The sequence below is a fragment of the Gorilla gorilla genome, chromosome 20 (genome assembly GCF_029281585.2).
Source record: "Gorilla gorilla gorilla isolate KB3781 chromosome 20, NHGRI_mGorGor1-v2.1_pri, whole genome shotgun sequence".
Classification (NCBI taxonomy): domain Eukaryota; kingdom Metazoa; phylum Chordata; class Mammalia; order Primates; family Hominidae; genus Gorilla; species Gorilla gorilla.
Genome location: NC_073244.2, coordinates 68,350,277 through 68,365,996, shown reverse-complemented (window position 1 = coordinate 68,365,996; position 15,720 = coordinate 68,350,277). Strand labels below are relative to the sequence as shown.

The following is a 15,720-nucleotide window of genomic DNA, read 5'->3' as shown; positions in this document are numbered from 1 at the left end:
CAAAGGGAAAAACCACGTTGGGTCACAGGCAAGAGGGGTTTGGGAATTAATCAACGTGGACCCGTTAGAGGGAGTGAAACAGTGAGATGGCAGGTGGAGAGTTGCACTGAGCTGCGGCACAGAGTCGGCCTGTGAGCACTGAGGCAGGTTGGGTTTTTTGTTTTTTGTTTTTCTGTTTGCTCGTGGGCAGCAGCGGGCGGCAGACTTTCTAATTCTCTGTGGCTGACTGGGCAAAGTCTTCCCCACCACAGGCAAATCCATAGCTTCCCTCCCCACTCCCCACCTTGTGCGCTCAGCCGGCTATTGTCCACGCTTTGCTCAATATTGACGTTCTTGGAATTGTAGGTTATATATCACTTTGTGTATTTTTTGGACTATCTAAATATTATTCAAAAGCTTTCCTAACTAAAATGGAAGTTCCTTTCCTGTTTCCAATGGGAGCAGCTTTAAAAATGCAGAAAGCCTGTGAAAATGTCAGAACACGACAAATCATAAACTGATAACATGTGCCATTTACTGTACCTCAATTATTCCTAAATAAAATTGTAATAAGAAAATATATATTTTAAAACTCACAGTTTTTGCATCTAAAGGTCACAATCAACAGAGTGAAAGCAACCAATGGAATAGGGGGATACCATATTTGCACATTACATATCTGAAGAGGGGTTCATCTCCAGAGTATATAAAGAACGCTAACTCAACAACAAAACACTAACAACATGATTTTAAAATGGGCAAAGAACTTAGACGTTTCTCCAAAGAAGGTCTACAAATGGCCAACAGACACAAGAAAAGGCACTCCACATCACTAATAATTAGGGAAATGTAAATCAAAACCACACCACTGCTATCAAAAAACAGAAAATAACAAATTTTGCCAAGGATGTGGAGAAATTGGAACCCTGGTATACTGTTAATACACAAGGAAAACAGCATGGCAGCCCCCCCAAAAATTAAACATAGAATTACGATATAATCCAGGAATGCCACTTCTGCTTATGTACCTAAAAAATTGGAAGCAGGAACTCATACTCCTATGTTCATTGCAACGTTATTCACAATAGCTCAGAAGTAGGAGCTACCCAAGCGTTCACTGAAGGAATAGATAAAGAAAATATGGTCCATCTGTACAATGGAATATTATTCCCCTTTCCAAAGGAAGGACATTGTGACACATGCTACAAAGACCTCATCTGACACCAGAAAAAATAATATAATAATGTTAGCAGTTTATCCTAGAATTTGTTACAAATAGGTAAGATGATGAAAACATTGGTCTCCTCCTGAAATTGTATAATAAATAAAATAGTCTATACACTAATTAGAATGTAATTATATATAGCGACCACAGTTTATCTTTATGTAATACTTTGGGACTAACAACAATGATTTGTATAATAATAAAATATTTCATTATAAAATTTAAATATACATTCTAGTAGAGTACAAGAAAAAAATGTCAGATCGTGTGAACCATCATATGAACCACCAAATTTAGCCTCACACTAACAGGAGAGGAAGACTTATTTAAAAAAAAAAAAAAAAAAGATGCTCATTCACTGGTATATCAGTTAGGTAACCTTTTCTGTTTGACGCTTTGGTTATGTTTAATGTCAAACAGAAGCAGAACCATCTAGCTGTTATCTGTTAGAACAAGATCTTTTCTGCCATCTGCTGGACATCTGTCATAACTATACAAATTAGCTATAAAATCATTCTAACTTCAAATTTTTAACATAAGCTGGGTGCGTATGATGCTAGTGGCACCGGCTTAGACACAGCCACCTTACCCCGTGCAAAACCTGAATTGACGAAGAGACACTGCATCCCTACTTTCTCCAGTTCTCATCCACTCAGATCTTCAACTTCTTATTGTAAGAAAAAAAAATGTATTTAGTGTCTATAACACAGGATAACGTCTCCCCACGCGTCCTCATTCTGTTGACATCCCAACATTCAAAACTGTTCACCTCAGTCCTTCTTAATATCACAACCCTCACCTCCAGCCAGTGTGTGTCTTGCCAGCACACCGATGGGAGCCACTTGTTCACGTTCCTTCACTGGGGTGCACAGACTGCTACCCAGGTGTTCAGCTTTCTGGCATTTTCCTGTTATTTGCGTGCTTTATTTGGTGCACGGGATTCTTTTACAAGTTCTATGATCCTGTGGACAAGCCACTACTTCCATTTCAGGTGTTCCAACCTTTCTAGGTGAGCTATATTCTTGGGGTCCACAAATTTCTCTCTCCATCTTTTTTTCTCTCCCCCTCCACCCCCCCTCCCCGCCCACCTTCTGTTGCTCTCCTGACCATCCAGAGGACTTTTTTTTTTTTTTTTGAGACAGCCTCTTGCTCTGTCACCCAAGCTGGAGTGCAATGGCACAATCACAGTTCACTGCAGCCTCAAATTTCCCAGGCTCAGGTGATCCTCCCACCTCAGCCTCCAGAGTAACTGAACCTATAGTCTCACACCTCTGCAAGGGAAAGGAACAGGGCTTCTGTGTCAGTTACCAGTCAATTGCCTCCCAGCTTCTAAGTCCACAGGTTCAGTGCCGGCCCTGCAATCACGGAGCTGTCCTGGCAACTTTGCAGGGAGCGCAGTGCTAGGCTCTGCCACTAGATGGGGTGGGAGGGATATCCCAGGAGGAAGAGGCGCCACTGCGCCGCCATCTTGTCTTTCTTCTTGCTCCTGTTATGGCCTTGTCAGCCCCACGTGAATGGGGCCCCCTGGCGTGTTCACGACCCCAGCTCCTGCCTGTGGCTGCCTTACCACAGGCCTCTCCATACTCCAGCCACCAGCCTTGGCCCCTGGACCCCAGAAGGCTGCCTCCTATTTCCCTGGTGACCATGGTCCCACCCTTGCCCAACCAGAGGCCTCACCCAGACGTTGAGGTTCATACCTCCACTTTTGACTTGCTCTTTCCTTGGGATTATTAAAAGTTTGACCATGTTTGATGTTTGTTTCTTATCACCCCACAGCTGGACAAGCTGATTAGAAAACCTGGGTACTCCCTCTTCTAGTGCCAGTGGGGAGTTCAAACCCTGTGCAGTACCCCTGGCTGTGGCCCATCCCCTAAGCACCATAAAACCCCAACCCCGAACCAACCTCCTTTCTCTGCCCTCTCAAGCCACATTCAGACCGGCTTGGGAAAGCCCACTCTGCTCTCTTCAGAAATCCTGTTATGTAATAAGCTTCATACCCTCTTGGAGTGTGGGTTATGTGTGTGTCCTCAGTCTTAACATTCAAACCCAATTTTGGGTGGTGTAATCCTTTTTCTCCTGGGCGGCCCCAACGTTTGCATTGTTACAGCCTCTCACCTGCTCAAGCCAGGTTTGGGTAGGTGCACCTGAATCCATCAGCTCTCCTTTTTCTCTCCCAGAAAAACCATAAGAGAATCTTGATTGCTCCCATATCCTCTCTTACCCAGCACCCTCCAAGCCATTATCACTTGACAGGCATGTTGAGCTTTAAATTAGGTAAACCCAATTGTGCTGCTCCATTCTTTAAAATTTGTCAATGGATTCCCATTCCTCTGAGAAACCTTCCTCCCTAGGTATGCTTCAGAATTCTTTTTTCTTTATAGTTAGGCCCATGTTGTGGTCAATAAATCTTTATTTTGGAGGTCAGAAAGCTTTTGTCCACAAAGGAGCAGAGAATATATATTTTAGGTTTTGCAGGCTATTTGGTCTATGTTGGATATTCTTCTCTGGTTTGCTCATATTACCATACTTTAAAAATATAAAAAACAATTCTTCCCCAGGTGTGCTGGTTCACATCTGTAATTCCAGCACTTTGGAAGGCCAAGGCAGGAAGATCAATTGAGCTCAGGACTTTGAGACTGGCCTGGGCAACATAGTGAGACACTGTCTCTATAAAAACATTTAAAAATTAGCCAGGCTGAGTGGGCAGGGTAACTTGGACTGGCTTATTTCACTTAACACAATCACCTGCTGGAAGCTGGTGCCCAGGAGATCAAGGCTTCAGTAAGCTATGATCATGCCACTGCACTCCATCCTGAGTGACAGAATAAGACCTTGTAAAATACACACACACAAAACTATTTTCTAGCTTGTGGGCTGTTGAAAAACTAGGTAGCAGGCCATCGTGTGCCAGCCCCTGCTTTATATTAAATGCTGCTTGTGCAAATTGCTGTGGGTTTTTTTCTCTTCGTTGGACCCTGACTGATATAGCTTCTCAATGCAGATTCTCTTTCGAAACTCCCATTTTTCCCCAGAGAAAGAATACGCTAGAAAGTGGATAAAGGCCAAAAGTCCAAAACTAGTGTATCTTCAACTACACAGAAAAGCACCAAGAATGGGCCATAGACATCCCCCATTCAAAAAAATTAAACATCATGGAGAAAGGCACCCCCAGTCAGTCACTGAATACGGAAGGGTCTTCCTGAAGTATGAAGGGTAACAGAGACTGACAGTCACAAGGGTCATCAGTGGTCTTTTTTTTTTTTTTTTTTTTGACACAGAGTCTAGCTCTGTTGCCCAGGCTTGAGTGCAGTGGCATGATCTTGGCTCACTGCAATCTCTGCCACCCGGGTTCAAGCGATTCTCCTGCCCCAGCTTCCGGAGTAGCTGGGACTACAGGTGCGTGCCACCAAACCTGACTAATTTTTTGTATTTTTAGTAGAGACAGGATTTCACTGTGTTAGCCAGGATGGTCTTGATCTTTTGCCCTCGTGATCCACCTGCCTCGGCCTCCCAAAGTGCTGGGATCAGTGGTCATTTAGTTGAATAGCTTAGGCCACATAAAGTACATGGTCTTTTTGCTAAAAAGAATAGAATCCATAGAAAATAAAATGTAAAGAGTGTAACAGCAGGATTAGATTTGCTCACTTTCATACTCAATATGGCTGCCATGTGATAATGGGTGGAAAGCCGTTGGGTAGGAGCGGATGTGGGAGAAATAAAACACTTAGTATAGCATTCTGGGTAAGAAACCAGAAGGATTGAATATTTCAAATGCACTTATCAGACACTGGCCTCAAGATGCTGACTTGAGCAGTGAGAGATGGTAAGATTTTGCTCAGTTGATGCAAAGCTGGAACCCAGAGGAGACTGCCTCCTCACCACTCAAATGAGGGTCTATTGACGAGCAGCATGTGCCTCACCTGGAGCCTGTCACTGAATCAGACCCTGCATTTTAACAAGATCTGAGGGTGAATTATCTGCACATTAAAAATTTGAGGGCCACGAGGTTACAGTAGATGAAGCGAGATGCTAGAAGTTTCTCTTTATACTGTACACCAGTGGTTCTCAACCTTTGTTGCACATTAGAATTACCTGGAAAAATTTTTTAAACCTGATTTCCAAGTGTCAACTCAAACTCGTATCTCTTGAGGGTGAGAGTCAGGCATCAATATGTTTCAAAATTGTCTGGGGATGGAGAAAGGGAGTCTCTCTTGAGCAGGTCTTTGCTATCTTATCCTTAGGAGCAGCCAGCCTTAAATCCACTCTCTCAGGGTGTCCTGTCTATTCTGCACTTACCTTTCAAAATTTTCTTATTCCTTTGCAATGAATTACTCTATGCTGCATCTCTTTTACTGTGTGTCTATTGTTTACATTCCTTTAAATTAAGAAGACAAGAACCGAGGTGTCACAACAGTGAACTTTAATAAATGAATCCAGCCTATTCAGGCAGTGACCTTTCCGGAGTTCTGAGGATCGCTGGTCTCTGCCTCTGTGAGCTCAACCAGCCATTCATGAAATACCCTCCCAAGACCAGCAGCATCAGCATCACTGAAAATGCAGATGCTCAGGTTATTTAAAACAAGTAAAATCTGAGAAATTTTCACCAAGAGGAGCCTAGGGAGGCATGACAACTCAAGGCAATGTGGCGCCTAGGATGGAAAAGAAGGAAGAGGAGGGCATCGTATCAACACTGAGGAGGTCTCAATAAAATAGGCACCTGAGTTCACAGCAATATACAGAGTCAGCTCATCGCTTGTGGCAAATGTGCCGTATTAATGAACCATGTGAACAGTGGGGAAAATGGTGTAGAGCATTGGCGAGCTCTATAGACTTTTGAAAGATATTCTAAGATGAAATCTAAGGCCAGGTATGGTGGCTCGTGTTCATGTAATCCCAGCACATTGGGAGGCTGAGCCAGGCAGATCACCCAAGATCAGAAGCTCCAGACCAGCCTGGCCAACATGGTGAAACCCTGTCTCTACTAAAAATAAAAAATTAGCCAGGCGTGGTGGTGGCACACCTGTAATTCCAGCTACTCAGAAGGCTGAGGCAAGTGAATTGCTTCAACCCGGGAGGTGGAGGTTGGGGTAAACCGAGATTGCGCGACTGCACTCCAGCCAGCCTGGGTGACAGAGTGAGACTCGGTCTAAAATAAAATGAAGTCTATTTTTTAATGCACACTCTAAGGCCACACCCCTGATCTACTAAATTGGAAGCTCTGGGATCAGGGCCCACCCTTTTGTAGATTAACAAAGCCTTCAGGATGTGGTACTATCACTAAGACCAACTAGTCACCAGAGACTCCCAATGCCTCTGTAGTTCAAGAGTCAAATCAGGAATTTAGAAGTTGCCAAATTTAGACCAAGAAATACACCATCTGGGGCAGGGAGATAAATAGGCAGAGCAGAGAGGATTCGGAGGGGGTGGGCAGTGAAAATATCCCCCATGATACTCCAGTGGTGGATACTCATGAGGCCTTTGTCCAAACCCACAGGATGTACAACACCCAGAGCAAGCCCTAATGAACACCATGGACTCTGGGTGGTGGTGATATGTCCAGGCAGGCTCACTGATGGAACAGGTGCACCGCTCTGCTGGGGATGCTGGGCGGGGAGAGGCTGTGCCATGTGGGGAGGGAGTCTAGAGGAACTCTGTGCTGTCCACTGAATTTCCCTGTGAACCTAAAACAGCTCTGAAAAAGTCGTTAGCCAGGCGTGGTGGCTCACACGTATACTCCGAGCACTTCTGGAGGCCAAGGTGGAAGGATCGCTTGAGGCCAGGACTTCGAGACCAGCCTTGGCAACAAAACCAGATCCCATCACTACAAAAAATTATTTCAAAAAATTTGAATAAAATAATACTAATAAAGCCTAATACAAACAATACAGGATGCAGTGGCTGACACCTGTAATAGCACTTTGGGAGGCCGAGGCAGGCAGATCACTTGAACTCAGGAGTTCAAGACAAGGCTGGGCAACGTGGCAAAACCCCTCTCTACAAAAAAATACAAAAATTAGCTGACATGGTGTGGTGTGTTCTTCTAGTCCCAGCTACTCCAGTGGCCAAGACGGCACAATTGCTTGAGCCGCGGAGGTCAGGTCTGCAGTGAGCTGTGATTACACCACTGCACTCCAGCCTGGGTGAAAGAGTGAGACCCCATCTCAAAAGAAAAGAAAAGAAAAGAAAAAGAAGCAAAAAAGAAAACAATACAGGATACCCAATAGAAGCTGAGTTTCAGATAAATAATGAGTAATTTAGAACAAGCTGATACTAAAAACAATTGTTTATTTGAAACACAGATTTCCCCAGGCATTGTGTATTTAATCTGGACACCTGCTTTGACAACTTTAATTTACAGCAAAACAGTGGGTAATAGCATGTCAATCAGAAGGCTCCGTTTTTTGTTATAAAATACTGAAAACTAATTAGATGTTTGTTTATTGAAAGAACAGGCCAGGTGCGGTGGCTCACGCCTGTAATCCCAGCACTTTGGGAGGGTGAGGCAGGTGGATCACGAGGTCAGGAGATCGAGACCATCCTGGCTAACAGGTGAAACCCCATCTCTACTAAAAATACAAAAAATTAGCCGGGCGTGGTGGCGGGCGCCTGTAGTCCCAGCTACTCGGGAGGCTGAGGCAGGAGAATGATGTGAACCCGGGAGGTGGAGCTTGCAGTGAGCCGAGATCACACCACTGCACTTTAGCCTGGGCAACAGAACAAGACTCCGTCTCAAAAAAATAAATAAATAAAAGAAAGAACAGCAACACACACCCACATAAACCTGTACGAAAACAATGGACCTAATGAAACAGAAAATAAAGCTCTGTGGGGAGAATGAATATTTACTCCGACATCCTGGCAATTCCTATCTAGGGCACTCCCTCTCTGTGCCAGGTGCCCTTGCACCTGCTTCATGTCATATCTCATCAAATAACGTCAATGAAAAATCATCCTTCACATTCTCTGGGTGCAGTGGTTTCTTGATGTGTTTTCTGGTGGTATTTTAACGTGTCAGGCCGACGAAAGGCTCTTGGACAGTTGGGACATTTATAGGGTTTCTCTCCGGAGTGGATGAGCTTGTGCTCGTTCAGGTTCTTCCTGTAGGTGAAAACTTGCTTGCAGTCGTCACATTTATAGGGCTTCTCCCCCGTGTGGCTCCTCTTGTGACACTTCAAGGAGAACATCCTGTTGAACCGTTTGTGACAGATGTCACATGTGTAGGGCTTCTCTCCAGTGTGGATTCGCCGGTGGACGCGGAGGTCTGAGAGCTGCGTGAAGCACCTCTCACAGAAATTACATTGAAAGGGTCTCTCTCCTGTGTGTGATCTCATGTGGATGGCTAGCTTGGAATTACACGTAAACCTCTTATTGCACACGCCACATGCAAAGGGCAGCAGTTCCTTGGCTTCTTGGCCATTGGGGTGACTGACTGAGCCCGCAGGGCCTGGGGAATAAACTGAATTTATCTCAGGTTTTCCTGGGGATTCGCTGTTGCCCACAGGTGTGGCTCCTCCTTGAGGCCCTTCTTGGGAAATGGAGGAGGCGTCTGGTTTGCTTCTTTTGGGACATCTCAGATTCAGAGCGTCTCCTCTGTTCCCGCTGTGAGTCGAAGCTTCTCTCTCCACAACGCAGGCAGAAGGTGTGTCAGCATCCACATTTTCGACAGAGGCTCTTTTTTTGGGTTCTTTCCCCTCCTTTGCTCCCACCACACCTGCTGGAAGAAGGGATTCCACACACAACAGTTAATAAGGTACATTTGCAATACACCAAACTCATTGCAACCAAACACCGATGTTGGCTGACAACTTCCCCTCAACCTTAAACCTAAGACATTGGACCGTAGGTCTCTGGAGAGTAAGGCATGGAGAGGCTTTGGCAGCTGAGTGCCAACTCCCCCAGACATGATAATGCTGGGACCCCAGCCCCGCACCCCAGAAGAGAGGGGCTAACCCCTGTGGATCCAAGTCTTCATACTCACTAGGACTGTTTGGAAGCTGAGGCTCTGGGGTTGTAAGTCCCGTGTTTTCTTCCCTGTCTACGTTCAGATCCTTCTCCAAGGTTGGCTTGGGTCTCAGAGCCTTTGGGTCACCTTTCATGACAATAGCCTCTGGCAGCAGGAAGTCCTCTTCCTGACAATGGAAAACCAACAGCAATGACTGCCCTGCCTAAACTGGTGGGTCATGGACATCACTGTCCCTTCCTGACTGGATACACCAACTTTTCTAATGACACAGGTTTAGGGATACGTGCAGACTTCCTATGGGCCTCCCACATCATCCCAAATAAACGTCACCACCTCATTTCTGAGTCTCTCCCTAATCTGCACCCTCCATATTCCAAATCAGCTCCTGTGCCTGCTGGTTTTCACTGTTTGGTTCTCTGAGCATATTTCTCCCCGCTGTGCTAACGTCTCCCTGCCCCTGACGCTGGAAGGAGCATGACTCTAGGTGGAGGCCCCTAACCCCTGGCACCACTGGCATTGGGGCTGCATCACCCTCCTGGAGGGGGCGCTCCTGTGCAGAGCAGAGACCCCGCCTCCACCCTCTAGATGCTATTAACACCCCACCACCCCTACAATGACACACAAACACATCTCCAGACATGGCCATGTGTCCTGAAAGGCAAAATCACCCCAGTTGAGAAACACTCCTCAAATTAAGAAATTGACAATCTGTAGAAAGTGCGCTCCTTGCTGAATTATTACATTAAATGTCTTTGAGGAAACTGAATGGGGAAGGGACCTTCAGTTCATTCATCTGTGCCAACTGCCTCCCTCATTTCACTGAGACCATTTCTGACCCCCTACCCTACATGCTAAAAGCTCTCATGGTGGAGAGAAAAATAGATGAGGCTTCCCTCTCTGTGATGGCTCAGGAATGTCTAAGGATGTAACACATCCATGGGGAATGTCTCTGTTCTTGTCCTGTGCCAAATCTCTCAATCAGTCCAGAAGCACACTCAGTTTTCTCCTGTTTCTTCTCCCACCTCTGCCCAGACACCAGGGCCTCACACACTCACCTGCCTTCTGGACAGTGCAGGGACCCTGGGCAGGGTCTGCAGCTCTCGGCTGGCCTGGCCTTCCCCCGGACGCATCTGATTCACAGAGGAGGCCCGCTGGCTGGACACGCCTCTTGGATCATCTCTGACACTGGCAGGGATTTCAGCCATCTCCACATCTGATTCCTGCATAAGATATTCCTTGCCAAGAAAATTGACCACAGACTGTAGAGAGAAAAAAGACAATCAGACTCACTATGAGAACCTGAAAGTAGCTCTCATATTCCCTGGGTCCTGCCATAATGCTCACACTTTACTGTAATTAATGTTCAAATCTGCCTTCCCGATGCAGAATCAGCTCTGTGGACACAGCAATCTGTCTGAATTTTTTTCTTTTCTACATAAGTACATAAATATGAGTCCTTTAGATGAAATAGTCTCTAAACCAAAGAGAAGACAAGGAGAAATATTCTGGGTGAATCCAACTCAATTGGCTGATGGCAGCTCACCTTGTATTAGAACTTGGGGACTCATTTGGGGACCTGGAGGCAGATCCCTGCATCTCTGATACCAACCACTTTCCCTGCCTCAGGATGGGACTTCTGGGCCCCACTTCAGTTCACTCTAATGCCTCCTTCCCTACGTTCCATCAGGCCTAATATTTCACCAATGTGTTTCTTTCATGTTGGCCTCACACAGTGTGTGGGTCCCTGTACCCCCTCTGCCTGTCCATCTCCTACACCAGGAACTTGCCGTCTCAGCACAGCTGATATTTGAATCTGGATGATTATTTGTCATGATGGGTTGTCCTGAGCATTGGAGAATGCTTAGCAGCATCTCCTGTCCTCCCCCTTGTGACAACAAAAACTGTCCCCAGACACTGCCATGTGTCCCTGACGGGCAAACTCTCCTCTACTTGGAAGTCCTGACCTAGAGCAGCCCCTCGGGTCCTCTCGAGTCCAGCTGCACTGTGCAGCCCTCATCCCAGCTCCCCTTCCCTGCATCAATCACGAGGGTCCCACTCACCCATTTCTTGGGTCTTCTGTTATTTCGTAGCAGGTCCTCCAGGTCTTTGCAGCTCTGCACACCGTTCACCTTGACTAAGACCTGGAGCTCCTGAGGCATGGAGATCATGAACTGCTCCATCACCAGCATGTCCAGGATCTGCTCTTTGGTGTGGAGGTCGGGCCTCAGCCACAGATGGCACAGCTCAGTGAGTTTCCTCAGAGCCTGGATGGGGTCCGACTCCTCTGGGCAGCTGAACATCCTGAAGTTCACGTGACATGTCTCAGGGTCCCGGTCATGATTTCGAAGTTGAGTTTCTGGGGAAGCCACAGACCTTGGAGGCTCTGACTCAGGGCTGTTGCAGGGTCCTCCCTGACCCCATGAGGAGTTGCAATTTGCAGCCATATCTGGTGGAGAATATTTCAGTCAGTCTCTGACAAAGTTCTTCCAGTAGCTGGTGTCTAATTGAGACCTATCTAGACAGGCCTCCTTTGGTTTTCCTCAATAATAGATTCACTGTTCAGAAGTCTGCAAAAAAAAAAACATGAGCCCGATCAAAGTTTCTAGTCTATCCACCCATCCCTTCCAAAACCCTCATCCCAATCCTGGATGCCAGTTCTTCAGCAGCATCGAATTCAGCACAGTGGAAATCAACCCACCCTGTTACTCTTCTGCTGTCTACACCTGACTATATGTTCTGATTTAAAATCCTAATGCTCCCCTGGATTCTGATCTCCAGAAAATCATTGTGCAGAAGTGAAATCAGTTTTTTTTTTTCAATTGGAACAACATGGTTCCCAACTGTAAATTAAATAGGATACTTATGTGAAGCTCCTAAAATCTGATACAACAATAACTTATTTATGTTTTCCTGTCCAGACAAGATCCAAGGTAAAGCCCTTCATCACAATTATGCACAAAGATAGAGAAAAATAGTTACAACCTACAGTTGTCCCCCGACACCTTTTCTTGTTAACCCCAGGACATTTGTTTGCTCCAGGGAAGGGAGAGCATTAAGTAATCATATGATAATTCATCTCTTACACAGATATTGCTATTTTGGTAAAATGCACATTCATAGATTTCATCATTTTTACCGTCTTCAAGTGCACAATTTCATGGCACTAAGACATGCATGCACCATGCTGTGCAACCATCACCACTGTCTAGCTCCAGAATTGTCTCATCAGCCCAAAAGGAACCCCATCCCCATCAGTGATCACCCCCTGCCCACCCACCCCAGCCCCTGCCAATCACTGATCTACCTTCTGTCTCTAAGGGTTTCTCTATTCCTAATCTCATCTCAGAAAATGGATTTAAAGTCTAAATCCATTTAGTGCTCTATGAAATTTTCAGGAAGTGAAATAATACAATAGATTTTTTGAGGCCAGGTGTGGTGGCTCATGCCTGCAGTCCCAGCACTTTGGGAGGCCAAGACGGGAGGATCACTTGAGGTCAGGAGTTCGAGACCAGACTGACCAAGATGGTGAAACTTCGTCTCTACTCAAAATACAAAAATTAGCCGGGCATGGTGGTACGTGCCTGTAATCCTAGCTACTTGGCAGTCTGAGGCAGGAGAATCACTTGAATCAGGGAGGTGGAAGTTGTAGTGAGTCAACATCACGCCATTGCACTCCAGCCTGGGCAACAAGAGCGAGACTCCATCTCAAAAAAAAAAGAGAGAAAGAACGATTTTTTGAAATTTGGTTCTAAATGTAGTTTCATTAGGCAGGACACACTGTGTGATACTCTCCAGGCATCAGTTATGATCCAAGTTCAACAGCTATGAGGACACAGCCCTGCCTTCCTAGCCACAGGTGGGGGAAGCAACCGAAAGGTCTTCAGAAAGAATTGACAGGAGGGTCTCGGGAAAGGTCACTGGAATCCTGAAGGATGGAAAACCTACACTTCCTGGAAGGAATCTGAGCAAGTACAGAACACAGAGACAGCCAGGGAGACAATCAGCAGAGGGGGAAGACAACCCAGAGGAGACAATATTTGCAAAGCACACATCTCACAAGCAGTTCCTATGCAAAACATAAGCAACTCAAACTACTCCATAGCAAGAAAACACATAGCCCACTAGAAGGGGGCAAGGTGCCTCTGTGGACATCTCAGATGAAGACATGTGAATGGCCAGCAGGTCTAGGAAAAGGTGCTCGTCATCACTCATCATCAGGGACAGCAAATCCAAACCACAAGACACCCCTCATGCCTGCTAGAGTGGCTGTTCCCAAAAAGACACATGGAACGAGTGTTGGTGAGGATTTGGGGGAAAGGGGTCCTCTGCACCCTGTGCTGGGATGTAAATTAGAGCAGCCGATATGGGAGACAGTATAGAAGCTCCTCAGAAAATTTAAAGTCCAACAACTGCATGATCCGGCAATCCCGCTCCGGGGCAGGTACACAGAGGAAAGGAAATCAGGACGTGGACTCCAAAACAGTGAAACTCTGGAGGGATAGAGGGAGGGAAGGTTGAAAAACTACCTATCGGGTACTCTCCTCACATCCTGGGTGACAGGTTGAGTCATACCCCACATCTCAGCATCACTCAATACACTCATGTAACAAATCTGCACAGGTACCCACCGAATCTAAAATACAAGTTAAAATCATTTAAAAAATTAAAAAAGAAGTAGATAATAATTTTAAAAACCTAGTGGACTCATAGTAACAGTAAGTAGAATGGTGGTTACCAGGGCTGGGATGGGGGTTGGGGAGATATAGGTCTAAGGGTACAAATTTCAGTTGGAGAAATGAATTTAAGAGAGCCATTGTCCAACATGGTGACTTCAGTTCATAACAATGTATTGTATACTTGGAAATTGCTAAAAGAGTAGATTTCAATCAAGTATTCTCACAGCCAAAAATGATTAGTACATAAAGTAAGGCATGTGAATAGCAGCTTAATTTAGCCATTTTACAGTGTTCACATCCTACAAAGCACATTATACTGTACCCAATTATATACAATTTTTAGTTTTCAATTTGAAAGCAAATTAATTTTTTTTGAAAAAAGCATACAAATATGAGAGAGAAAAGAGAGCCTAAAATTCTGGAATTAAAAGTGGCTTTGCTGCAAGGGCGCCTGCTGCTACTCAGGCCAAGGCAAGAGGATCACTTGAGCCCAGGAGTTTGATAACAGCCTGGGCAACATAGTGAGATCCTGTCTCTTAAAAAAGTGGTTTCATGTTCCTAGAAATCACCGTGTATTCACTCTCAGTTCTTTTCCCATTAAAGCAAGCAATGGAACATGGGAAAAAATAAAGGCAGATACGCGGGTTAGTATTCAATTCTGGGAGTATATAGCACACAGGACCCCCAGGTAGGAACACTTAGTGCACATTCTCATTGGCCTAGTAGGTTGATGCTCATTCATTAATGGCTTGATTTTATCCTGTAGAAAGGGAAAATCCAGTGATGCTTTCTAACAAGTGGTGTGTGGCCGGCAAGGTGGCTCACGCCTGTAATTCCAACAGTTTGGAAGACCCAGGTGGTATGATTGCTTGAGCCTAGGAGTTCAAGACCAGCCTGTGCAACATACCGAGACCCCATCTCTACAAAAAAATAAAATGTAGCCGGGCCTGTTGGCAGGTTAGGTGCCTGTCGTCCCAGCTGATGGTGAAGTGAAGTCTCGCCAATGACTGGAGACCAGGAATTCAAGCCAGCCTGGGCAATGAGTGAGACCCCCGTCTCTAAAATGTAACCTACCCATGATGAGAAAGTTAATATTATTCCTAGTTTACATAAGGGTTTCATAACAAGACAGAGTTAATCACGGGGTGCAAAGGAGACCCGATGCTTTCACAAGGTCTCCAAGCAAATGCATGAGAAAATAAACCCAAATCTTTCTGAAACTAAACCCCCTGCATGCCAGCTCCTAAACCCCACAGACATGGCCTCTGGACACTTACCTCCTTCCCGCCTTATGCCTCCAACTTTCTCGCACCTGGGATGCACTCTCCAACTGGCCTGGAGCTGAACTGCGTCTATTTATGGAGAAGTCGAAGGACTCCAGGCCCCATTTCCAGTTCCTGCACTGCCCCACGATTGGTTTAGGGCCATGTAATCCATTTTAGGTGATCCAAGTTGATTACATTTCCCAATGAAACCCCGCCCACAGGAAGTTAAAGTATTAAACATGCCTACTGTGCAAATAACATAGGTTTTCCCACTCTACTGAATTATTTGTCATATTGCTGAAGTATTTGGAGGCCTCAGAAAATATAGATCCACAAGTTTTTTTTTGTTTGTTTGGTTTTGTGGGTTTTTTTTTCTTCTTTTGGTTTTTTTGAGACAGAGTCTCACACTGTCCCCCAGGCTAGGGTTCAGTGGCGTGATCTCGGCTCACTGCAAGCTCCGCCTCCCGGGTTCAAGCGATTCTTCTGCCTCAGCCTCATGAGTAGCTGGGATTACAGGTGCCCACCACCATGCCTGGCTAATTTTTGTATTTTTAGTAGAGACAGGGTTTCACCATGTTGGCCAGGCTGGTCTTGAACGCCTGACCTAATGAT

At 45.6% G+C, this 15,720-nt stretch overlaps 2 protein-coding genes across 23 annotated transcripts in view; one reads left to right on the top strand and one right to left on the bottom strand.

The window, feature by feature from the left end:
* Nucleotides 1–15,720, top strand: part of ZSCAN5A (zinc finger and SCAN domain containing 5A) — a 92,526-nt gene that overhangs the window by 59,552 nt on the left and 17,254 nt on the right. The gene's annotated exons all lie outside the window — the stretch shown is intronic.
* Nucleotides 8,152–15,272, bottom strand: LOC101128599 (putative zinc finger and SCAN domain-containing protein 5D; the record flags this gene model as incomplete). The annotated part of the gene is made up of 5 exons (XM_055372288.1): nucleotides 8,152–8,915; nucleotides 9,183–9,333; nucleotides 10,223–10,426; nucleotides 11,228–11,468; nucleotides 15,121–15,272. Coding segments are annotated over 5 exons (1,512 nt in total), but the record flags the coding sequence as incomplete, so codon positions are not given.